Source organism: Tupaia chinensis, unplaced genomic scaffold (genome assembly GCF_000334495.1).
Source record: "Tupaia chinensis unplaced genomic scaffold, TupChi_1.0 Scaffold000182_1, whole genome shotgun sequence".
Taxonomy (NCBI): Eukaryota; Metazoa; Chordata; class Mammalia; order Scandentia; family Tupaiidae; genus Tupaia; species Tupaia belangeri.
The window spans coordinates 2,608,929-2,634,769 of record NW_006159657.1 but is presented as its reverse complement, the minus strand read 5'-3'; the positions used below and the strand labels follow the sequence as shown (position 1 = coordinate 2,634,769).

Genomic DNA, 25,841 nt, shown 5'->3' with positions numbered 1-25,841 from the left:
GGGGTGGGGGTGGGTTGCGGCCCCCCGGAGGGAGCCGGTGGCGGGCGCCTCGCGCGTGCTGGGGTGCCGGCCCCAGCCTGGACGCGCGCCCCTCCCTGCTCGCGGGGTCCCCCTCCCCGGAGAGGACGCCCCGCGGCTTTTCAGGAAAAGGCGGGATTCGCTCTAGCGGCTGAGGACCTCCAAGTTGAGATTTCCAGAATCATCACCCGCGGCTTCAGGAACAAAAACAAAACAAACAAAAAACTCGACGAATTTCTGAACACTGTTCGCGCAAATTCGGCTTCCGAGGCCCGGGTGTCTGCGTCGTGCCCCTGCCCGGTGGCTTCTGCAGCCGCCCTCAGCAGCTATGTCTGTGACACCCGAGGACCTGGGGAGCCCCCCGGGGAGGTGACAATCAGGGACACAGCGAAGTGGGCCTCCAGGAGGGGCGAGGAGGGCACCCAGTGCGCGCGGGACGCCCTTCGGGCAGAGCCCAGCCCTGCCCAGACGCCGACCTCGCGTTGCCGGGTGGATGCTGGTGGGACCGGCCGGGACCTGGCCGGGGCGGGTATGGCCCCTCCCCGCCCAGCGAGCCTAGTGTCCTCCTCCCACTAGTTTCCAGGTCAGTGTGGATCTGGGCCCCGTGGTCAGTCGGTGTTCTGCCCGCAGCTGTTCCGGCTCAGAGAGGAGGTGATGGGAAAATGGGTGTGTTCTGGAAGGGCCATGCTGCAGGGCTCAGGCCAGCTGGACGTCACTGGTTTTCTGGTCGGTTTTGTGCTTCCGATCGTGGCGCTGACGTCACGGGCTGTTGGACTGCCCTGTGGTTGTTGGGAAATTCAGTTTCTGGAAGCTCCCGCCCTGGTGAGCTGGTGGTAGTTTAGGGGGTTTCTTGGAACCCAGGTTGGTGGTGCTTTTCAGGAAAGTTGTGGTTTGCGTGAGTGTGTGCTGGATTGCCCCTCTACCCTCCGACCGCCACCCCCACCCCTCCATAGTGGCTGGGTCAGGGTGTCAGAGTAGCACTAACCCAGATTCCTGTGGAGAGGAGGTGCCGGGCCGGTATCTGGAATAACATCGTTGTTTGGTTTTATCACCTGGACTAGGATCTGAAGGTGTGTGATTTGCCCTCCCTGCGTAACACTGGTGCCCCACTCGGCTTCCCTCCGAGGCTGTCCTTGCTCTGGGACCTAATGTGCGATCATCTCTAAGGAACGTTTGTTGTAGAGGCCCTTTCCCCCTCTTTCCTGTTACTTTAAGGCGTTAATAATAACTGCTGTTATTCACAATTGAAAAAGTATCCTTCTTGTAATGTTTTGGTGGATTAAGTGACTCAGTGATCTAAAAAAAAGACAGGATCGGTTTAAGTCCCTCAGATAGGAAGGAGATTGAAGTGATTTGCTGCCTTTGGTGAACACATTTCTCTTTGTTCCTTCAGCTGCTTTTACAGGCTGGCTGTGGAGAAATAAAGGGCTACCCTTGCTTCTTAAAGGATGCAGAAGAAATGGCTCCTGGTCCCATGGGGCTTACTGTATGGGTGGAAAGTAGAAACACACAGGTGGAAACCTGGGGTTCCCCAGCGCCATCATAACTGCAAAGGGGAGAGGAGTGGGAAGGAGGGAGCTTGTTCATGGAGAGTCGTGGAAGAGCTGAGGCCTGAGCAAGCGTAGCAGAAGGGACATGCAAGCATGGGTCACACAAGCAGAAGGGTCTCAGCAGATAGACCCAGGGCTGAGGACGGCAAAAGGGGAAGCCACGGACAGGAAGGAACTGGAAGGCATTTCCAGCCCAATCTAATTTTCAGGACAATGAACTGAGCAGGCTGTTTTGCCCTTAACCAGTTGACGTTAACCATTTGACCATCCTCTCTTACCCGAGGGATGAGATGGGACCAGTGTCACTTGGGGACTCAAAATTCTCCCACCGAAAGTGAATCTCCCCCAAAGCTACAGTGCGGATGGAAAAAAAGGGGATCCTCAAGAGGAAATGCAAAAATGTTGGCAACTGTGACTTGCCCTGTTTTGTTTTTTTATTGGCATGAGCATAGCCGAGGGTGAGGGTGAGGGTGAGGGTGAGGTGGTTATCTCATCAGGTAGGTGGACTTCCTGCTGTTCTTGAGCACACTCTGACATCCCGGACCTGCTTTGGCTGTCCTCGGACAGTTCTGAGCCTGACTGGTGTTTATTCCCTTGCAGTTGTTCACTGAGGTCCAGTGGGACTTCCCTGCATTCTCATGCTTTTCATCTCACTACTCGAGCCTGCCATGTTCTGGACAGAGTGATCACACCTCGTAGCTCATGAAGTTGCCTGGGCATTGTAGGGTATTTCAGTGGGAGGGCCGCGGGTTGCATAGGGCTTAAGGTGTGGACAGAAGAAAGCAATACGAAGTCTTTGTACAGTGGTAATTCTCCACTCACCTTGCAGCAGGCAGGGAGTTAATGCACCGAGAGCCAAAGCCCGAGGCTTCAGAGAAAATAAAGATGGGGAATTTAAGCCGTTTAACTTGGGGAACTCCTGAATTGACTGTGATCCTTAGTAAATTGGAGAGTTTAGCATGACTTGCCTTAACCTTGGGTCCAGTGAGGTTATTCATAGACAGTGCACTGATACATATATGTGTATATATATATATTTTATTTTTTAGAGAGAGAGATTTTTGCTATAGGGCTCATGTGCTTGCCCGAGACACACAGAGAGAAACAGAGAAAGGGGAAATCACCCTGCTAGAGGGGATGGCCACACCGTAGTCCCTCCTCCTCCATTCTCCTCTCGGGATTTTGGGCGTGCACACGCGTGTGCACACACACACACACACACACACCCTGGTGTGAGTTTCAAGCTGCTAGGTCTAGAACTCGAACTGCAGTCTGCCATGTGGGAGTCCAGCTCCTTAACCACTGTTTTACCTGCTGGCCCCAGTGCACTGATATTTTAAAATGTATGTTTAAAAGGTTACAATTTGAGAGGACTTACAAAGTTAATGGAAAATGGGATTTAAGAACAAGTTTATTCTGGTACCTAACATTTGGAAATCCATGCATAGTTTTTTTTTTTTTTTAAATAGTGGACATCTTCCACGAACTTGTTGAAGATCTACTCGTATTACAAATGTGGAAGATAAAGAAAAACTGGACATCACCCCACGACATGTGTACACAGCTAACGCTGGTTCCTTATTGAGCTTCCATCTCGTCCTGTGCTGTTTTCTAGGACAGCGTAATCTGAGGATGTCCGATTTTGTATTCTGATGCAGTCTTCTTAGAGATCTTGCACTATTTCATCAAAACCACCATTTTGGAAACCGGGGATGTGGTTTCACCAAGAATTCAGAGGAAAATGGCCCATTAAAAAAAATAATTATTTTATTTAACTTTATGTATTTATTTTTTAATTTGACCAGAGAGGAATAGAGAGAGAAGAGAGACAGAAAATGAGAAAGCAAGCTGCCAGGTCCAGGGTTCGAACCGTCGTCAGCCATGTGGGGCTCTAGTGCCCTTAACCACCATGCCACCTGCTGGCCCCAGGAAACTGCCCATTTTAATTGCAGGGAGAGCTCACCTCCCCAGAGCAGCAAGGTCCTTCTCCCAGTCACTGTCCTTGTAGTTAGGCCGCGGGAGGACCTGGCTTTCAGACTGCCCTCACTTCATCTCTGGCTGTGGGACATCCAGGCCTTCAGAAACAAACTGAACACAGAGGATGAGATTCGAGAACATGTCTCTGAAATATGTCGCCACGAGCTTCCATGATTTTACCGACAGATGCTGCATTTGAATTTGTTTGGGGTCAGGGAGCCGAAGTGCATTTTCTTGAGTCCTTTTCCTAGAAGGACTGGAGGTCGCAATTTTCCCGGTTGTCTAAATTCTCCCTCCTGCCCATGTAGGGTTAGGGCGCACCATTCATTTTGTAGGTTTTCTGAACTCATAGGTAGGTTAAATTCGTGACGACTGGAACAATGTTGCGAGATCTCTATATTTTAAAGATTGCCGGCCAAGGCCAGTGACAACGAAGAATATTCGACAACTTTCCATTTCATCAATGTACACTTTGGGTGGCGCGGTAGGGGTCCTTGTCGGCAGAGTTCTCTGCGCTCACGTGACTGTGGTAAAGAGCATTTTTCTCCCGGGACCCTAAAGGAAGACCTTTCAGGCCTTCACAGCGGGGTCTCCATCTTGTTTACAAACTAGGCTGTTTTCTTTGGAACCTGACAATTTGCATGTGAGTGCCCTTCGTGGCCTCAGGAATCCTTTTTTTCTGAGGTCATTTCTGAGATATACATATTCATGGTATCCTGCTCCCAGTTCTTTTCTAGGGCTGGGGGGTAGGGGTGAGAGTGGAATTGAATGATTCTCCTTTTTCTTTCTGGAAGAATTGATCTTAGAGGATTAAGTTCGTGGTTAAAAAGATGCTTTATTTTTCTGAAGGCTTTGCCCTTTTGTGTGTTGGTCTGCTACCTACTACGTCTAGGAAACTGCTATATACAGCATGAGGTTGTATTTTTAGAGGCGTTTACCACCCACATGTGGCTAAAACTACTTTGTGGGAGTTTTGAAATCCACATCATGAGGGAGGAGTGTGGATCTTGAATAGGCGAAAATGTGTGTTAAGCTGGAGGAGTTTGGGAGATTCCTTCAAAATCTGCACTTACACTGAAATTATGGGATGTCTTTTTTTAAAAAATCTTCCTAATTGGAAATATTAGAAATCCTCCTCTTTATGTCTGCCCCCACCCCTGATTTTTGCCTTTAATTAATTAATTAATTAATTTTTTTTTTTGCTGTAGAGTTGTGTACACTCTCTGGAGAGAGACAGAGACAGAGAGAGAAAGGGACTAAGAAATCACCAGGGGTGGGGAGGATGACCACCCTGCCTCCGTTCTCCTCTCGAGATTTTGGGTACTCACAGACATACCCAGTGTGACGTTCAAGCCTCTGGGTCCAGGACTCAAGCTGCAAAATAAGCCATGTGGGACTCAGCTGCTTTAAACTCCACACCACCTGCTGGTCCCCCAAATCTACTTTTAAAAATACTTTAAAATAAACTCATGGGCCAGGCCTGTAGCCTAGTGGTTAAGGGAACCTGATCCCACATGGTTGACCATGGTTTGAGTCCCAGACCAGTAGCTTGAAAAACACACTGAGTGTATGAGTGTACCCAAAATCCTGAAAGAAGAAGGGTCGTGGTGTGATCAGCCCCACTGAGCGATGCTTTCTCCCTGCACCTCCCCCCCAGCACACTTGCCCTCTGACAATTTGGAAAAAAATTTAAAAATTAAAAATAAAATATATTAAAAATTATTTAATTTTATTTATTCATTCATTTATTTTTAATTTTATCAGAGAGAGAAAGAGAGAGAGGGGGAAAGTGAGAAAGCAAGCCACCAGCTCTGGGACTCAAACCATGGTTGGCCATGTGGGAGTGTCCAGCACCTTAACCACCACAACCTTGCTGCTCCCCTAAAAATAAAATACATTTTAATGGGGTAGGCAGGTGGTGTGGTGGTTAAGGGTCCTGGATTCCCACATGGCTGACCGCAGTCCAAGTCCTGGATCTGGTGGCACTTGCTTTCCTTTCCCTCTCTGGTCAAATTGAAATAAGTTAATAAGATTAAAGAAAATAATTATTTGAAAAAACTATTACTTTCTCCATGAATGAGAAAGCACCTCTATCAGAGCCTTGACCCAACCTCAGCTAGCCAGGGGTCACGGGCACGTACGTGCCTGGTGGTATTCAAGGATGTCTCGAGCCTTGAACCAGGAACCTTCCCATGTGGAACCTGACTCATGGAGTTTTATGGCTGTGCCGCCATCTAGTACCCTACAATATATATTTATGTTTTTAGTTGAACGTGAATACTTCTGGGTGAGACCTGCCCATTCCAGTTCACCTTACAGTCTCCCTTACACCTGACCTGTCTGACTCATTTAGAGGTGTGATCCCTGGAGGCATTTGAATAAACTTTAAACTCTGGGATAATTTTTGATTTACAAGAAAGGTACAGAATTAGCACAGGGAGGTCCCATACACTCCTCACCCAGTTTCTCCGTTGGAACATCTCGTATCACTGCAGAACAAGGTTATTTGTCAGACTGACATCCGATGTGGGTGCACCACCACTCGCCCAACTTCACGCGTGTTTGTGGTTCACGGAGGACCACGCAGCGTCTAGTCATTGAGTCTCCCCAGCCTCCGTGGCTGTGACAGTTTCTTAGTCTTTGTTTTCTGTTTCCATCGAATTGGGTTTCTAATGTTTTTCTCATGGTTAGACTGGGTTATGGGTTTTTGGGGAAAAGACCACAGAGATGATGTGTCATCCTCATCCTGTCACATCAGTGGGGACATAGTCTCCGTGTGGCATCCTGGGCAGAGTGACTCTTTTTCCCTTTTCTTAGACTCTGTTCTTTGAAGAAGAGTCACTGAGTCCTTCCTGCCCGCCCCCAGCAGAGGGAGGGGAGAGGTCCAGTCCCACCTCCTGGAGGAACGGTACCTACATCTGTCAGGAAGATTTGCTTATCTCCCTCATTCGAAGCACAGACACTTCTGTGCCATCTGTTGGTGGCTTGGTGGTTTAGGTGACTGGATCCCACATAGTTGGCACTGTGGTTTGAGACACAGACCTGGCAGCTTGAGAAACACCCTGTGTGTGTGTGTGTGTGTGTGTGTGTGTGTGCGCGTGTTTACCCAAAATCCTGGAAAGAGGGAGAGATAGAGGAGAAGGGATCACGGTGGCCATCCCCCACTGTGTGTGTGTGTGTGTGTGTGTGTGTGTGTGCGCGCGTGCGCGTACGTACGTGTGTACACTTCTCTCTTTCTCTCTCCGTCTCTCTCTGGCATGTGCACTTGCCCTTTAGCAAATTAAAAAAAAAAAAACCACAAAAACAAAGGAAGAACCTTAGACATTATTTTTTGGAGAGGTTTTTGCTATAGGATTTGAGCACTCTTTAGAAAGACAGAGACAGAGAGACAGAAAGAGAGAAATCACCCCCCCCTGGGAGGATGGCCATGCCACAATCCCTTCTCTGTTCTCCTTTTGGGATCTTGGGCATGCATACACACGCGCCTGGTGTGAGTTTAAGCCACTGGGCCCGGGACTCGAACTGTAGATGACTACATGGGAGTCCAGTGACGTAGCCGTTATGCCAACTGTTGGTCCCAACCATAGACACTTTTAAACACCTTGCGCCTTAGATACTTCTGTTGTGTATGGGGAGAACTTCAAAAAGTTCATGGAAAGAGTTTATTTTGATGCAAAAAAAAAATCAGAAATCCATGCGTAGCCCTTCCATAGCGTGTAGCCATGAATGTTTGGGAGGTCCTTGTCTGCCTGTGGTGTGGGGACAGCAGCCTCAGCTCTGGGAGGAAGTCACAGGGTCCTGCTTTCCCCAGCCCAGAGGGATCCAGAGCAGTTCAGAGAACGCCCTCCCTGGGGGAGCACAGTGCAGTCCAGGCAGGGAATTGACCTAACTTGCAGACGGGAAGCAATTAGGACACCGAGGAAGGCATTTGTCATCGAGGGCTGGGTTGTGTGGGATGGGTTAGAGGAAGAACTCAGTAGGTGACATTTACCCTGCGCTCATGTGGTCCTGAAGTCTTGCTAAGGGCGCTTGGACTGGCCAGAGAGAGGCGGAAAAAGCGCTTCCCAATGAGGTTTGGCCGCACCGTCTTCCTTTTTTCCATTTCTCCATTCCCATCGAGATTTGTGGTGCACACCCAAGCCTACCCACTGTATTTTCAAGTTACCCGGGGTGGGATGTGCACTGTGCTCAGGCACAGCATCTGGCAACTGCGTTAGTGGGGAAACCATCTTCTTGTCTTATTTTTTCTTTTCCTTTTTCTTTTTTTTTTTTTGAGAGGTTTTTCTATAGGGTGCGTGCACTCGCCAGAAAGACAGAGACAGAAAGTGAGGAATCACCCCCAGGGGGAATGGCCACGCCACAGTCCCTTCTTCTCCATTCTCCTCTCAAGATCTTGGGCACACACACACATGTGCCCGGTGTGAGTTTAAGCCACCGGGTCTGGGACTTGAACCCCGGTTGACTACTTGGGAGTCCAGTGATGTGGCCATTTCGCCATCTGCTGGTCCCAAGCCCCCTTATTTTCAAAGACATGACAGACTACCTGGAGTCCTCTGGAACCTGGCCAGGACCGAGGACGTAAGCAAATATGAGGCTCCCAAGGACTGAGATACTTATCTTCAGACCAGATGCCCAAGCTTATTTGCCTGACTCACAGGAGGCACCCACAGGAATAATGATTAACTCTTACACACGCAGGCCTGCTGGTGCCCAAGTCCTCCGAAGCCCTGACGCCCCGTGTTGGGGTGGGACAGGCTTCCGTCAGCGCAGGCTGGACTCTGGGCTAGCCTCAGGCACACGGCGTTTTCTTCTGTTTCAGGTTTGTTTTGTTTTTGTTTTTGCAGACTTTAAGAAGACAAATATGGGCTCGACCTCAGAAAAAAATTTAAGATACCATTTCAGGCGGGGTGTTTCGAGAGGCTGTGGGTCAGAAGGGAGCCACTGCAGCGTTCCGGAGAGTGGGACTTGGGCTGCGTGGAGACGTGGTTTTTGTGATCTCTCTGGGAAGATACCCTTGGCTGTGGGCTGCTGCGTCTTTGATGTGTGTTTACACTGACAGGGAGTCATTGGGTGGCTTCTGCTGTGGGTGGTTTCTCTGGTATTTGGGGTTTTGAGGCTTATTTTTAGAATGTGAATTCTTCTTGGCAGGAGTTGAATACATTTGGGGGTTTTCAAGTTGCTCTGGGCTGCTAGTTGTTGAACCAGGACCCACGTGTGGGGTCCCCAGGAGGCCCAGCCTGCTGCCCCCCCTGGTGTGGTATGAAGGCTCCTGTAACACGGGCCCACCCTCCTGGCCAGCCACAGTTCAGCTGCCCTGCGAACACAGGTGTGCTCCCCTTGGCCTGTCCCCAGATCCTCCACTCACTCCTAGAAACTGTCCTCGGTTTCCCCTTTGTGCCTCCTCCCATGTCTTCCCTGCCTTCCCACATGGTGCCCTAAGGCCAGCCAAAGAGGGTCTGTGCCTCCCAAGCCCTTGCCCACCACTGACCTTCAGGACTTCCTGGATGAAAAACAGATAATATGCAAAAAAAAAAAACCAAACAAACAACAAAAAAAAACCCAAAAAGAATTGTATTGATAAGTAGAATGACGTTACCACAAATTTGGGGGATGCTCTCGTGGAAAGGGTAGAGGGAGCATCTTTTCTCCAAATACATGCCAGGAGACGGGGGGATCGAGAGCCAGATGCTGCGTGGGGAGGTGGGACACAGTTCACAGGACAAAGCTGTGATGATGTCACTTTTACCATAGATGGGAAGGAGGCCTGGAGAGAGCAGAGACAGGTTTGCAGATTTTTTTCATTTAAAAATAAAGAGAGGGGGGAACCAGCAGTTAGTGTAATGGCTATGTCGCTGGACTCCCACATAGTCGACCGCGGTTCGTGTCCCGGACCCGGTGGCTTAAAACTCATGCCGGGCGCGTGTGCGTGCGTGCCCAAGATCCCGAGAGGAGAATGGAGAAGGGATTGCGGCATGACCATCCCCCGTGGGGGGTGATTTCTCGCTTTCTGTTTCTCTGTCTCTCTCTGTCTGTCTGGCGAGCGCACGCGCCCTACAGTGAAAATCTCTCAAAAAAAAAATAAATAAATAAAGAGAGGGGGCCAGATGGTAGTGCAGATAAGTGGACCCATGTGGGGAAGGTCTGAGGTTCACGTCCCGGGGCCTGCCTTAGGACACGGGCACACTTGCACATGCCTGTGACCCGGGCTGGCTGAGACCGAGGGTGGATTGTGGCGTGAAGACCTTGGCGAGGGCACCTGTCTCTCTGTCTCTCTCATAGAAGAAAGAAATGAATTTAAAAACGATAGCGATTTCATTTCATCTTTGAGCCCGTAACGTTGCTGTGGCTTAGCCAGCAGATCAGGAGGGCTTAACGGAGAACTGTCTGTGCGGCTGCATCCCAGCCCACCGCCCGTTCCTACAGGCCTCTGGCATGTGGCGTGTGTATTATGTAAGGAAGCGTGTCTGTCCCCCTTCGCGTGGTGGCGGGCACTGTCCTGACTTCCACGTGACAGTCTATCTCCATGATCGGTTTTCGCACACAGGCTCTTCCTCATTCTCTTTCGACAGCCACGTCCCATTTTCTCGTGGGGATGGGCCCTGAGCCACCAGGACAGCTCGGCCTTTCGGTCTTCTGTTTCTAGCAGAGCTGTAGGGAGCGGCCTGTAGGCTTGTGATCGTGCCTTTCCCCCTGCGTCTGCGGTTATCTCCATTACAGACGCCCAGAGGAGGGATTGCTGGGCCGAAGGACTCGCGCCTATCAGATTTCGGGGGACGCTTGCTTGTGTGATGCGTGAGCCTGAGATCCTCCATCCAGGCCAGCCCTTTTGTTGTCCAGGTGGGTGAAAACCATACGGTGGCATCCGTCCATTGTGTGTGTTTAGTAAACCTTTATTTTAGAATAGCTTTAGATTTACAGAAAACCTGCAAGGCTCCTGCAGAGTCTTACCGTGTGCCTTTCTCAGCCTCCTCCATCGTGAACGCCTGACCCACCAGGGAACACCCGAGAATCTGCCGGGTGCCTTGCTGTTCACCGTCCTCACTGCTGCCCCCTTCCTGCCCCAGGGTCCCATCGGGATCCTGCAGTGTCATTAGACCCTACGCTTCACCCTGTCCCTCTGGCCTGTGGCAGTTCTCAGACGTGGCTTTCCGTGACGTGAGCATTTTAAAGGGTGCTGGTCCTTCAAGACTCCTTGAAGGCCTCCCTTGCTGTGGGCAGGGCTACCGGGCATGGTGCCAGCCCTGTTCCCTCTCCTCTCACAGGGCAGCAGGAGCTGCTGCTGTCACAGCCTCTGGTGACGTCGGGTGGGAGCCTCGGAACTTACTTGACATCCCTCAAAATAGTATCATTTCTGGGGAGTGGGTGACACCTTGTCCCTATTGAATAACTGGCTACAGGGCCACTCCACGAGCGTGGAGTGACAGTTCCTGCGTTCGATGGCTGGTGGCTGAGAACCGTGCTCGAGGTTCCAGATTATGAGTGGATAACAGAGTTGAAGAAAGCTCCCTTCTGTTTCTGCCATGATCAGCCCTAGGCCTGCAGTGCCTGTTACAAAACCTGGGGTCCCTCCTGCAGAGCTAGGAGACCTTCACAGCGCCACCCACTCGTGTCCAGGAGGAAAAACGAAGCCCTCATGTTTTGGAGATGGTGGCATCTGTTCTTTGCTGCCTTTATCTTGTCCGTGCCTGCGTGCCTGCACGTGTCCCTTCCACCCATATCTCGATCTCCTGCCTGGACATCCCAACGTGCCCTGTTGAGAAACATCACCTCCCCCTGCCCCCAGGAACCCTGGAGGAAACAGGGATTCCAGACTCAGTGAAGCGATTCCAGTTCGGGAGGGTCCGTGGTGGGCCTTGGCGTTTGGACCGTGCCTCCTCTCGTTGCCTCGAACAGGACTGCGAGGCCATCTGTCCTGAGGCGTGTCATTATGTGAGCCTCTTTGTTTAAAAACTGCATCCCCAGGCCAGCTGGTGGCGTGGTGGTCAAGGCGGCTGGATCCCGGATGGCCGGCTGAACCGTCCAAGTCCCAGACCCAGCAGCTTGGAAAGCATACCAGGGTGTGTGCCTGCTTGTGCAGGGTCCCTGGAGCAGGGAGAGGTGGAGGAGAGGGGATTGAGTCGTGGCCATGCCCCAAGGGAGGTGATTTCTCACTTTCCTATCCTCTCTTTCTCTCTCTTTCTGGCAAGTACAGACACCTTGTGGCAAAGTTAAAACAAAACAGAACAAAAACCCTGCACCACAGTTCTCAGTCGGGGCTGTCGGGATAAGCACCTCGCACTTGGTTCTGTTCTCAGATCTGGAAGCCGTTCAGGTGGCTCTCGTGTCCTTACACTTCCTTCCCGTTAGACGAGCGTTGGGTGACAGCTTGTTCTGATTTGTCTGCGGCTTTCCCGGACTTGGCACTGAGTGTCTCATATCAGGGTGCTAGGGCTCTGTGTCCCCCAGAAATCCACGGGTTAAAACCTGGGGAGCCGTCGTAAGGGTGCTGCCCAGGTGAGGACTTAATCAGATCAGGTTGAAAGATGGGCCTTTGGGTGGGGCATGATTGAGTCCTGGTGGGGTCGTAGGGAGAGGGAGTGAGGCAGGCAGACGCACGCGCTGCTCAAGCTCCTGCCTCCCACCGGGTTACCCAGTGAGAAGACCCCACCCCTGCCCTTGGACCCTCACACCCTGGCCTGAATGAATGCTTGCTCTTTTGAATTATACAGATGCAGGCTTTTCTGTTATTGGCCACAGAACAGACTAGAACCCAGGGAACCAATGTCCAGTCCAGTTTGGCTGCTGGGTTGTACCAGGAAGCACCCCGACTTTTGAGCCTAGTTCTAGGTGCTGGGGATGCAGATTTTAACATTTTCAGTTCCTGTCCTTAGGGAGCCCATACAGAGTCAGGAAGACAGACAAGAACCGTGGGCTGTGACAATACAGTGACGCCGCACACGTTAGTAACAGCTAACACGCACGCACGAGAGCTTGCTGTCCCGTGCCGCTCTGGGTACTTTTCATAAATGGATTCATTTAATCTTCCCAAGAGCCCTGTGAGGAAGAAATATCAGTGTTCTTTTTATAGATGGGAAAACTGAGGCTCCAAAGTCATGACTGGGCTTGGGGTTCCTGGATGCGAACCCAGACAGCCTGGCAAGACCTTGTACTGTGTAGACAAGTTCTAGGAGGAATGAATTCTCCCCAAGGCAGGCCAGAGAGGGCCTCTTGGAAGGGGTGATAGTGAAGCCTGAGCATGATAAGCTAAGAGGAATTTGACACACCCATCAGGAAGGAGGCGATTGGAGGGTGGCAGAGGGAAGAGCTTTCTCAGGACTTGTTTGGGGACATTTAAGCAAGGCTGCTGACGTGTAAGGTGGCAACGCTAGCAGGAGGTAAGTGTGAGACTATGGGCTGGAGGGGAACTGATGCGTCCTGAGGTCCTTGTGTGGTCTTGAGTTTTGGTGAACAGGGGCCCTTGTCTGGCCAATTTAGAGGCTCAAATTTAAGGCCTTGGGTTGGGTAGGGAGATTAGATATTTTCAGCCAGTCTTTTTTTCCTTTCTTTTTCCAACCTTGCAATAGGGCATGTGCTGGTCAGAGAGAGACCGTGGGAGAGAGGGAAAGCGAGAAGTCATCCTCCGGGGGAATGGCCACATGGCAGTCCCTTCTCCATTTTCCTCTTGGTATCTTAGACACACATGCACTTGCAACCAGCCTAATTTTCAAGCAGCTGGGTCAGAGACTCGAACCGGGCAGTCAGTATGTGAGATCCAGCCACCTTAACCTCCATGCCATCTGCTGGCCCACGTTTTTTTCTTTTTATTGAGGTAAAACTCATGTAATATAAAATTGCCCGTTTAAAGAGTACCGTTCAGTGGCAGTTCGTGCATTCGCAGTGCTGTGCAACCATCTCATCTGTCTGGTTCCAGAACATTCTTTTTTTTTTTTTGGAGAGGTTTTTGCTATAGGGCGCATGTACTCGCAGAAAGACAGAGACAGAGAAAGTGAGAACTCACCCCCGGAGGGGATGACCACATCACAATCCCTTCTCCTCCATTCTCCTCTCGGGATCTTGGGCACATACGCACATGCACCCAATGTGAGTTTAAGCCACTGGGTCCAGGACTTGAACCCCAGTTGAGTACATGGGAGTCCAGCGACAAAGCCATTACGCCAACTGCTGGTCCCTAGTTCCAGAACATTCTTATCATTACAGAAGAACCCATCTCCACCAGCAGTCATTTCCTGTTCCCTCCTAGTACCCTCGCCTAGTGCCTCGACACACACATCTGCTTACTGAACCTACACTCTGGCTGTCTCGGGCACGTCACATAAACGAGGTCTTGGAAATGCGGCCTCTTCCGTCTGGCTTCTCTTACTTAGCATGGTGTTTTCTTTTTTCCCCTTAATTTGCAGAGGGCGCATCCATCTTTCCCTCCCTTTGCCATTTAGAGCACCCACGCATACCCAGTGTGTTTCTCAAGCTATCAGGTCCGAGACTCAAACCGTGCAGCTGGCTTTGTGGGACCCAGCCACGTAAACTACCACGCCAGGCTGGCCCAGGGCAATGATTTCGGGCTTCGTTGCAGCCATGTCTTGGAGCCCAAATGCTCAGCGATGAAGCTGGTGGGCCAGCCATCCTGAGGCTTCCCAGAGCCAGCCCTTCCCTTTGGGATTCGAGGTGGGACACTGTGCATGGTGACCTCCAGACTGACTGCAAACGCGGAGTGAAGCCCTGGGGAAGGTAACTTGGAGCTGTCTGATTACCCTGCCTAAAAGAGAAGCTACTGGTCTGTTCCAGAGAATTCTGAGACTGTTCAGGCTGCATTTTTTTTGAGAGATTTTCACTGTAGGGCGCGTGCGCTCGCCAGACAGACAGAGAGAGACATAGAGACAGAAAGCGAGAAATCACCCCCCAGGGGGATGGTCACGCCGCAATCCCTTCTCCTCCATTCTCCTCTCGGGATCTTGGGCACGCATGCACACGTGCCCAGCGTGAGTTTTTAAGCCACCGGGTCCGGGACACGAACTGCGGTCGACTACGTGGGAGTCCAGCGACATAGCCATTACGCTAACTGCTGGTTCCCTAGGCTGCATTTTTTTGAAGCAAGTCTTTTGCTGAAGACAAAGTCCCGTGATGAGTTTATTTCCACATCTGAGTTTCAGGAGCGTCGCCTCATTAGTATCAGTTCAGGGCACTGAAGATCGCTGGGTCCACGGTGGCTTCTGTTGAAGAAAACACAACTGATACCACTTGTTAAGGCACGGGAGGACAGAAGGCAGGCTGCCCTCGGAACCATCGCAGTGGGTGTGGGGGCTGTGGCGGTGCCCCTTGCTGTTGGCAAGAGGTTGGGCTCGGTTCCAAACCCAGCATAGGCAAGCAGGCATTTCCAGCCAAGGAGCAGGCGGGGACCAGGGGAAACTGCTAAGAGGAACCATCCCAGGTCAGGGGGATTCTGGTCAAACTGCCCGACCAGGATTCTTGCAAGGCCGGCCAGGGTGATCAGACATCACCCAGAGGGTGGCAGAGGAGGAAGAGCCGCATCAGATAGGGCGGGTGATCAGAGTCGAGGGTGGGCAGTTCTTGCTACACTGACAGGATTCCTTGTTAAAATTGGCCTGACGAGGAAATGCACTGAAGGGCCAGCAGAAGATCTAGAACTGACGAGTTTGGCAGAGCAATGACTCTTGGTCACTTCCCTCTAAGATTTCCAAGGTGTCCTCCCTCTCTTTCAACAGACTGACATTAAAAGGCTGAAACTGGGACCAGCAGACAGTGTGATGGCTGTGTTGCTGAACTCCCACGTAGTCGACACGGTTCGAGTCCCAGACCTGGTGGCTTAAACTCACACTGGCACGTGTGCGTGCATGCTCAAGGTCCGGAGAGGAGAATGGAGGAGAAGGGATTGCGCTGTGGCCATCCCCCCTGGGGGGTGATTTCTTGCTTTCTGTCTCTCTCTGTCTCTTGGCGAGCACACGTGCCCTATAGCAAAAACCTCTCAAAAAAAGGGGGGGGGGACTCACAGTTGGCACAATGGCTGGGGAGCACTCCCATGTAGCTGACCATGGTTTGAGTCCTGGACCTGGTGGCTTAAACTCACACCAGGTGCCTGTGTGTGCGTGCCCAAGATCCCGAGAGGAGGATGAAGGAGGGGATTGCTGTGTGGCCATCCCCCCTGGGGGGTAATTTCTCGCTCTCTGTCTCTCTCGGTCTTTCTGGCAAGCGCACACGCCTTACAGCAAAAATCTTCCCCCCCCAAAAAAAAGAAAAAAAAAACGGCTGAAACTGAGCAGGCCTCACAGCGCAGTGGTGAAATGCTGTGCATGGGAAGCTCGATCGCCCGTGACTGACTGTGGATTAATCCTGGACCTGGTGACTTGAAACATGCCAGGCATGTGCACAGGCGTGCCCCAGATCCTGACAGGGTGGAGAGCTGAAGAAGGGATTGTGGCGGGACACACTGGGGGATACTTTATCTCTTGCTGACGCCTGCCCTCTGGCAATACAAAGTAACCTTGTATTCCTGAAATAAAAAGAGAATGAATTGGAATCCAGAACAGGCAAGCTTTATTTATTTATTTTTTATAATTTGCTAGAGGGCTTGTGCACTTGCTGGAGATAAAGAAAGAGAAGGAACGTGGGCAAGCTTCCCATGGAGGGGCGCCAGGCACGCGTGCACACATGCCTGGAGAGCCTTGCGGTCAACCATGTGGGATCCGGTCCTCATAGCCATCATGCCACTGGCTGGCCTGGCAGGTTTTTATTTTTTAATTGCTAAGGGTTCTGTGCACTTCCCAGGGCGGCGTGGGAAGAAGAGGAGGAAGCACCGCTAACCCGCAGTGGGGGGTGGTCAGACTGCCACACCTTTCCCCATTTCTGCATCCTTCTTAGAGTTTGCACACACATGGCCCCAGTGTATCCAGGCTGCCGGAGGTGGGATTTGAACTGTAGTTGGCCATGTGGGATCTAGCTTTCAAATGCATAGCACCTAACCACTGCTACGAGGCCAGCCCTGTAATTTTTCTTTTTGTTTTCCAAATTGCCAGCAGACTCATGCACTCATCAGAGAGAGAGAGAGAGAGAGAGTGAGTGAGAAAGCACCCGGGCTGGGATTCAAACCATGGTCAGCCATGTGGGCTATGGCTCCCCTTAACCATCAGACTCCAAGCTAGCACCTCAGCACTGAAAATATTGACAGATGCCACATGGAGGTTTAAACAGGCCTGGCTAACTGGTGCCTCCTAGCCTGGACATGCTGGGTGTATGCGCCCGTGATCCTGCCTGGCTGGGGACATGGCGGTGAGTGGGGTGGGCACCGACTGTGATGCGAGCCCCTGTGGAGGGTGCTTGGCTCTCTTTCTGTCTCTCGTGCTCTCTCTCTTGACCTTCTGAAAGAAAGACATAAACTTAAACAAAAAGTATACAAATGTAAGGGGTGCTAGGACTTGGTCAGTAAAAGGTTAAAATGCGTTCAGATGATTGCATTTATGGCAGTGAGAAGAGAGACATATTTTAGAATTTTTTTTTGAAAAGAATGATCTTATTTAACTTAATTAATTTATTTATCTAAATTTGACCAGAGAGGACAGAGAGAAGAAAAGTGAGAAAGCAAAGCCACCAGGTCCCAGACTTAAAACCATGGTCAGCCATGTGGGAATCCAACGCCCTTAACCACCATGCCACCTGCTGCCCCTTAGGCATATTAAAGGAATCAGTGTTGGTGATGTGGAAGCTGGTTTGGCCCAAACCCCTCATTATATACACCGTGTGTTCTCAGCAGGGCTCCCGAGAAAGTGGCATCCGCAGGGAGGGGCAAAATTGTCTCAGAGGTCAAGCCACAGTAAAGCAGGCTGGGAAATGCTGCTTCTTGGCTGGCTGAGGCCACATGGGAAGCCTGGGTTCGATTCCTGGCCCATTCTAAAAGCCAGACATGGTGGCAAGGGTCTGTAGTTCCAGCTGCTTGGGAGGCTGAGGCAGGAGGATCACGGCATAGCGAGATCCTGGCTTAAAAGAAAATCTTAGCTATTACAGTGATGTGTGGCCCTCTTACACTCAATTCTTCCCAACAAAATCTTATTTCTTGATATGTAATTTCTCTTGTTAGGCAAAAATTACATTCAAATTAATTAAATTTAAATATAATTTAATTTTTCTCCTTGGGATGGGGCAGCTGTCATGGAGACAAGGTTGAGAAACGTTCTCTACCAGGGTTCGATGAACGAGCGACTTCCAGCACTCCCGAGGGCCCGTGTGTGATGCACAGCGTCCACCCCCCCACTGCCCTTAGGAGGGCACACGTACCCGTTTATTTATTTTACTGAGCAAATCACCGAGACTTGAAATGCGGAAAGTATTCAAGATGGAAGGGACCCCCACGATTTCAAGTGACATATTTACAGAGGAGAACGTGGAGGCTGTCACGAGCCGAGTTCAGGGTCAGAGCCGTTTTCCCTGGATCCGAAATACCTTCTTTTCCTGAACCCCGCAGTGACATTTGGCAGCCTGACTCCTGGCCTCCAGTGCTGCCTGGGGACACAGGAGACCAAAAGTCTTGAAAATTTCAAGATGGCTGCGGCCGAGCATTCAGCCCCGCTGTGAAGCCAGCCCTGTCACACTTTTTATATTAAACAATAGTGGTGGTGGGGGGGGCAGCCAGGGACGTGGCGATGGAGGCAGCTGGGCCCCATGTGGCCGACTGCGGTTCCAGCCCTGGACCCGGCGGCTGAGAAACAGGCCAGTCATATGCGCGTGCATGCCCAGAATCCCAAGGGGAGAGTGAAGGAGAGGGGGTTGCAGCATGTCCATCCCCTCGGGGGATGATTTCTCTCTTTCTCTCTCTTGTTCTCTGGTGAGCACATGTGTCCTATAGCAAAAATTAAAAAAAATTAGAAATGGATTTGGAATGCCTCGCCGAAGATTTGGAAATAACTAATAAAAGAGGCATTCAGAGATGGCGGAAACGGCTTTCCAACCTTTCGGCTTTCTTTGTGTGTTCTCCCGGTGGACTCGAGACGGGGGAAGGCAGGTGGCGCGATCTCCGTCGGCACAGCTTTGGCGTGAGCAGTTGGAGGCTCTCGGGCCTAGTAACAAGGCAGAGAGGAGCCCCATTGTTTATTGCTTTATTTCTCCCCACAAATTTCTGTGTCACTATGGCGACACGGACTCTGCAGGGAACTCATGGCTTGACAAGTGTGATGACCACCCAACTGCCCGGGGCCACCGAGGGGACTCACCCAGGCTGTGGCTGTGGCAGAGCTAGCTTTGCCGTTTGGTTAAGCTGAGAGAACCTTCCTGTGCTTTCCGGTTTGTCCCAGAAAAGGGGGCAAGCCTTGGATTTAATCGTGCCATGGCACCAGCACCCAGGTGTCCTGAACTTGAGCAGTGACACTTTCTGTGGTGACGGCGTGTGTGTTGGGGTGAGGGGGCTCCTTGCTGTTCTTCAGCAGTTCACAGTGGGGAAGTGATGAGGAAGGGATGAAGGTGGCTGAGCAAATCCTTTCTGGAAGGGAGGGTGGGTGGCAGGGGCCTCTGTCCTCAGGGTGGGGTCAGAAAGGCAAACTAAAAAGAAATGGGGGGGGGGGAACAAGCCTAGCTAACTGCAGTGGCATTTCCTGGCCTCAGGGGCTGAGGGAAGGAAGGCTGTGGAATCTATTTGGAAAACTTTCAGACCAGCTGGTTATGAGATTTTTTACTATTCTGGCCTGTTCTTGTTCTTTCCGGAATTATAAACGGTGTTTATGCGTCTGTTTGATTCAAAAGCAGTACCCTAAAGATGATACCCCTCAGTGCATGGGGCAGGGGAGGGGGCTTGGTTTCCAGAACAGGAAGCTCAGGCCCTTCCTTCCTCCTTTTTTTTTTTCTTTTAAAGTTCATTTATTTATTTTCGGGGGAGAGGGGGCACACCCCTCACAGGCTCTTTCATGTCCCGATCCAGCCCCAGCCAGCTAGGATGGTGGGCATGTGCGTGCCCAGTGTGTTCAGTGAGACCTCAAGTCAAGAACCCAGGACCCTCGTGCCAGCTGCAGCGTGAATGTTGTCCCTGCTGGCCACACGGCAGCCCCCTTCCTTCCTTGGAAGGTTGTGGCCAAAGGCTCCCGCCCCTCACACCTGTCATGGTGACTGTAAAAAGGCGGTTTCCTGGAGTGTCGCTGTGGCTGAGTGAGTCATCGCCTCCCCCTGCTTGGGTGGCTTAGGGCACTCACCCCCTCCCCAAACGCCGTTCGCAACCATGACCATAGTGCTATTTTAGGGTTTCTCTACACACCGGTGTATACCAGAAAGGCCTTGTCATTTTTCATATGACTCGATTTTCTTGACAGAGCACGTAGGCAGGCCTGGGTCTTTTTTCTGAAACAGGAAGGGGCAGTGCGTCCTTGACATCAGAGCTCTGAGGGGCCCCTGTTGTTCCTTCACTGGAAGTTTCGATGAGCTGGGTCCAGACAAGATGTGTAGGGGCTCCTGGGGCATCTGGGAGGGACCTCAGCTGATTGTGGGTGAACTGGGAGTCACACGTGTAGTGTTCCCCCTTTTGCATTTTTTTTTTTTGAGAGATTTTCACTGTAGGGCGCGTGCGTTCGCCAGACAGACAGAGAGAGACATAGAGACAGAAAGCAAGAAATCACCCCCCCAGGGGGGATGGTCACGCTGCAATCCCTTCTCCATTCTCCTCTCGGGATCTTGGGCACGTACGCACACATGCCCGGCGTGAGTTTTAAGCCACCGGGTCCGGGACACGAACCGCGGTCGACTACGTGGGAGTCCAGCGACATAGCCATTACGCTAACTGCTGGTTCCCATCCCCCCTTTTGCATTTTTGTTCTTACATGTTGGAGGAAGCTGGCAACATGCCTCGAACCATGTTTTACAGCCGGGTCTCCGTTCTAAACCCTGAACCTATTCTCACAAACGCCTCCTGTGATCTTGTTAACCCCCCTTTCTGCCTTCATGCTTACCCCTCCTCTGGAGACCCCTCCACCTACGTGCAGGGGCTCTCTGCAGTTTGCTTCTCTTGTACCCTGTTTCAGCTATCCTTTCTAGGGTTGGGTCTTTGCTCTTCTAATAACCTTCTGTGGTTCCCACGTGCCATTGCTTTGCTGTGCAAATACAACCAGAAAGCGAGCTTTATAGATGATCGTAAATTTTTTAGTATCTGCATGTTTTCTTCTTATTTTCTATTTTTTAAAGGTTTTTGCCATGCGGTATGTGTACTCACCAGAGACAGAGAGATACAGTGAGAGGAAAGTGAGCTATTAGCCCCTGGAGGTGATGGCCACACCACAATCCCTTCTCCATTCTCTTCTTGGGATTTTTGGGCATGCACGCACACATGCCTGGAATAAATCTTAAGCTACCAGGTCCAGGACTTGAACTACAACCGGACATATGAGAGCACTTCAACCACTATACCACCTGCTGCCCCTCCCCCCCGCCCTTTTTTCCCCAAAGGCATGTGTATACTCCCTAAAGATTGACAGAGAAATGTAGAGAGAAGAGAGGAAGAATGCACCCTCCTCCCCATGAGCTGTGGTCACTCTGCTGTGCAATCCCTTCTCCACTTCTCCAACCAGTGAGGACCTTGGGCATGCATGCTTATGCGCTTGGTGTGTGTTCAGGGCTTCAGGGCCAGGACTTGAACTGCCATCAGCCATATGAGGTGTAGCTCCCTTAACCACTAGGCCAGCCCAGTAGTCACCTTTTTAAAAGTACAAAGACACAGGCAGGTGACTGTATCTTTTATTTTTAAAGAGTGATTTAATTTTATTTATTATTATCATTATTATTTCCTAGTTTGATCGGAGGGAGAGAGACCGAAAGAGAGAATTTAGAAAGCAAGCCATCAGGCCTGGGACTTGAACCATGACTGGCCATGTGGGAGTCCAGTGCCTTTAACCACCACACTACCTGCTGGCCCTGATGTCTATATCTTTAACGATAATTTTATCAACATTTAACTCCATATAGCTAAACTATGATCATCTCAATATATCATCAATGTAAAAAATTCTAAAAAATTTGACAGAGTACATGCCCTTGCTGGAGAGAGAAAGAGGGCATCCCCTTATGGGGGATGGTCATGCTGCAATCCCTTCTCCTCCATTTCTTTTGGGATTTTGGCACACACACACACACACACACACACACACACTTGGTGTGTTTTTCAGACTACTGGGTCCAGGAATCAAACTGCACTCGACCATGTAGGATCCAGCCATTTTAACCCCCACACCATGGTCTGCCCCCTACAAATCATTAGTGAGATATTTTTCATACCGTGTTTTTGAAATCCAGGGTGTATTTTGCACTGACATCCTGTCCCAGAATGGATGCTAAACATTCATCAGAAACACTTTGATCTAGCGGCCGGCAGGTGGCATGGCGGTTAAAGGCACTGGAGTCCCACATGGCCAACTGCAGTTCGAGTCCTGGACCTGGTGGCTTGCTTTTTTCCTTTCCTTTTTTCTCTTTCTCTCTGTCTCTCTCTGGTTAAAATAAAAAATAATAACAAATGGAATTAAATAAGTAATTCTTTTTTTAGAAAAGGAATTTTTATCTTATAGAGTTCATCAAATTTACTTGTTGAAAAAATAGACTCACATACCTTGTTTGTCCTAGGCCCACCTAAAAGCTTTCCAAAAATGGAATTGTTAGTTTTTCCACTTAAATTACCTAAATGCAAATGCTAAAATTTAGTTCCATAGTCACACCAGTCCCATTTCAAGTACCCGACAGCCCCATGTGACTGAGGCCTCCATATTGGACAGTGCAGATAGAGAATGTCCCATTGCCCCCAGAAAGTTCGGTCAGACGGTCCTGTCTGGTGGAATAAAGTCCAGACACTTCCAAGGGTCTTTGAAAGTTTTCTAGATCCTGGCCCCCGCCTATCCAGCTTTATTGGCTTTGTTGACTGTGTTCACTTCCCTGTCCTCGTATTTTCATTTACACATATTCTTTCCCTGTTCCTCCGGCCCAATCTCCTCTTTGGGGCTTGGTTTAAAGGCAGAGCTTCCTAAAGGATTCTCTCCTTCTCCCTGCAGCAGGATGAATTCCTGCCTCTGCTTCCCACGAGTTCTGGAAAATGAGGCAGAACGTGTGGGGGGAGGAGGCCGTCCAGCCCGTGGCACGCTGCCCTGAGAGCTCATTTCCCCATCTCTCCCGAGGCAGGTTTGAACGGCCCTTGTAACACAGCCGCAGCCCTGCCTGGTTGGAAAGGCAGCCACACAAAGGAGGGCACTGTGTCCGGCCCCAGCTGGCCTGTGGCTGCTGAGCTCGGGAGCACGCCCTGGGTCTGGGGGCCACAGCTCTGCTAGGGGAAGGGCCTTTCTCCGCTCTCACTAGAGGAAGTATCTCTTGGTTGGGTTACTCAGTTTTCAAAATGGGAACTGGTGTGTACGTGTGTTTGTTTTTGTTTTTTTTTAAAGTTTTAGCACACATACCAAAAGAAAGTGCATGTATCTTAACTGTTCAATTCAGATTTTCACAAAGTGACCTTATCTGAGTGACAGGCCCTCAGCTGAAGAATATATATGTGTGTGTGTGTGTGTGTGTGTATATATATATGTGTGTGTATATGGGTGTATATATATGTGTGTATGTGTGTATATATGTGTGTATGTGTGTATATGTGTGTATGTGTATATGTGTGTATATATGTGTGTGTATATGTGTGTGTGTGTATGTATGTGTGTGTGTGTATATATATATATATATATGGAGTACTTTAATTCTTTTCCTCAGAAAGTATAAAGACTGTACATGATTTGGAAATGAGACTGTACCAAGCAATGGCCAAAGGCGAAGCATCCATTCTCCACCTTCTCTCTGGCCTGGTCACTCAGAAATACAGTGCTCCCAGCTCCGGTTGTCGTTGCCTGCATCTCACAGTATCTGTACCCGAGTACTCCCGTAGTCTACTTTCCCTTCCACGTAACTTCGAGGCCCCTCCTTCACATGCTGATGTGCCACATCTCTGAGGCCTGGCCGGAATACGGCTACTCTGCGCCAGTTGTCTCGACTGCCATCACCCGTGTGGTACACCTCATTGTCCCCTGAGCCCCACATCTCGTTTGTTGCCCAAGGAAATATTGTGACTGGATTTTTTCCTTCCTCCTGTCTCATGACAGGGTCCTGACCCGCTCACCGAGTAACTGCACACGATTCAGAGATCTTTCCAGGATCAAACCGCTAGCTGTTTCAGATTCATGCCCTACAGACTGATGAAGTACCTGTAATACAGGTCCTCGAAACATGGCTTCTATTTCCTCGTCTTAAAATCTAATCTTTACGTCTTTCGGGGATGGGCCAGCGCCCTCTCCCAAAGGCGGCGCTCCCACCCCACGCCGCAGGGAGCTGGGGAGAAATGCCAGGGTCTCTGCGCCAGGGGAGACGGGCCTGACATCCACACGGCACCACCTCCCGACCCCCGGCAGGCAGGCAAGCTGACGCTCCAGACCGCGTGCCTTTCCTTCCTCCCATATTTATATATATATTTTTCAAGTGTGGGTTAGCAGATGGCGTAATGGTTGCGTCACTGGACTGACACGTAGTTGTCTGTGGTTCGAGTCCTAGACCTGGCAACTTAAAACTCACTCTGGGCTGTGTACGTATGTGCCCCAAATCCTGAGAATGGAGGAGAAGGGATTGTGGTGTGGCCATACTCCCGGGGGGTGATTTCTCTCTCTGTCTCTCTGGCGACACACATGCTATATACCAAAAATCTCTCTTAAAAAAAAAGAAAGTGCGGGGACCAGACGGGGGCTCAGTGGTAAAACGTGACACTCTGTGGGGCTGACCATAGGATGGGGTTCTGGCTTTGAATCGAGAGACCTTGCTGAACACACCCCACGTATATCCGTGACCAGGCTGGCTAAAGCTGGGGGTGTCAGAACCCTGTTGGGGGCTGCAGGTGACGTGGTGGAGAAGGTGGTGAAAATGAGAAGGCAACACAGACCTGGAGGGTTGCCTTCTCATTTTCCCTCCCCCCCTCGGGTGAGTGCATATTGTAAAATTAATAATAAATAAAATTAAATTGAATAATTTTAAAAAGAACCCTGTAGGGATGCTGTCCGTTTCTTTCTTTATGTCTCTCACTCATAAAGAAAGAATGAAATATTAAAAAATAAAGGGAGAGAAAACGTAACCAGCCCCCAGGAAGACCTCCCCTTCTAGACTCTTCTGCCCCTCTTAAGAGAAACCATCTTCCTGATTTCTAGCCCCGTGGGTTCAGTCTTCTTGTTTCTGAACTTCATTTCATGCAAGTGACATTATACGATGTCATTTCTTGGCATCTGGTTTATTTTGCTTAATACCATATTTGTGAAAGTCTGTAGTTGGTTTTGAATGCTTTGTCTTTTCTGTTATCTGAAACAGTGCAAACCACAGTGGCTAAAGAAAGAAAGAAAGACAGGAAGAGAGAGAAGAAACTAGATATGGAAGATAGGTCATTGTTAGGTAACGGTTTGAGATATAAAGAAGTTTCTCAAATTCGTTGGATATTTTTCTTTGGGGTTTGCTAGGTTTTAGTGATTTTTGTAATAATTATGTACTTCGGATCTTCATTTAGGAACTCTCTTGTTAAGGTGAAGATTCTTGGGTCTTCAAGGAACATTAACTTCCTTTCTGGCTTTTGGACAAGGCCAGATTTAAGTCATTTTCTCAGATCCCTCCCCCCAATGGAACATGAAAGACTCAGGGGAAGGGGGCGGGCAGGGAAGGGGAGAGCGATAAACTTTCTTAGCAGGTATCAATTTATTCTGTGTTTGTTTTAGGTAAAGATGTCGGTTCCAGGACCTTACCAGGCGGCTGCTGGGCCTTCCTCAGTGCCAACTGCTCCTCCGTCCTATGAAGAAACGGTGGCCGTTAACAGTTACTGCCCCACCCCGCCAGCCCCGGTGCCTGGGCCAGCCACCGGGCTGGTGACAGGCCCGGACGGGAAAGGGGTGAATCCGCCTTCGTACTACACCCAGCCCGTGCCTGTCCCCAACGCCAATGCAAGTAGGTGCAGCCTCCCCGTGCCCCTCCCCTCCTGCCCTGCCCTTGCAGAGTGACTGCCTGAGAGTCGCAGCAAAGTGGCAGCCCAGCCTTACCCCGAAATTGCACACGCAGTCCTTTGGGGACCTTGTTGGTAAACATGGTTGTCCCGTAAGAAAGTGTAGTTTCAGAAGGTTCCTGTGTCTGTACACCACTTCGGTGGCCTTTCCCACAGAGACATAACCAGCTACGCTCGAGAAATTTGGGAATGGGAGTTTGCTTTTCTTTTTTATTTTTTGTTTAAGAATTATTTAATTTTATTTATTATTATTATTATTATTATTATTA

The 25,841-nt window shown here is 50.3% G+C and overlaps 1 protein-coding gene and 1 pseudogene across 2 annotated transcripts in view; one reads left to right on the top strand and one right to left on the bottom strand.

Moving 5' to 3' along the window:
• Window positions 1–637: 637 nt before the first annotated feature.
• Window positions 638–25,841, top strand: part of LITAF (lipopolysaccharide induced TNF factor) — a 34,098-nt gene continuing 8,894 nt past the window's right edge. The window contains exons 1-2 of one of the 2 annotated variants that reach the window (XM_027771067.1): window positions 638–669; window positions 25,292–25,517. In XM_027771067.1, coding sequence (XP_027626868.1) covers window positions 25,298–25,517 — 220 coding nt within the window. In that variant the 5' untranslated portion in view covers window positions 638–669; window positions 25,292–25,297. Of the gene's footprint in view, window positions 670–8,262; window positions 8,365–25,291; window positions 25,518–25,841 lie in introns of those variants that run through there. The other variant, XM_006146528.3, reaches the window with a different exon arrangement.
• Window positions 23,201–24,012, bottom strand: LOC114007472 (single-stranded DNA-binding protein, mitochondrial pseudogene; annotated as a pseudogene).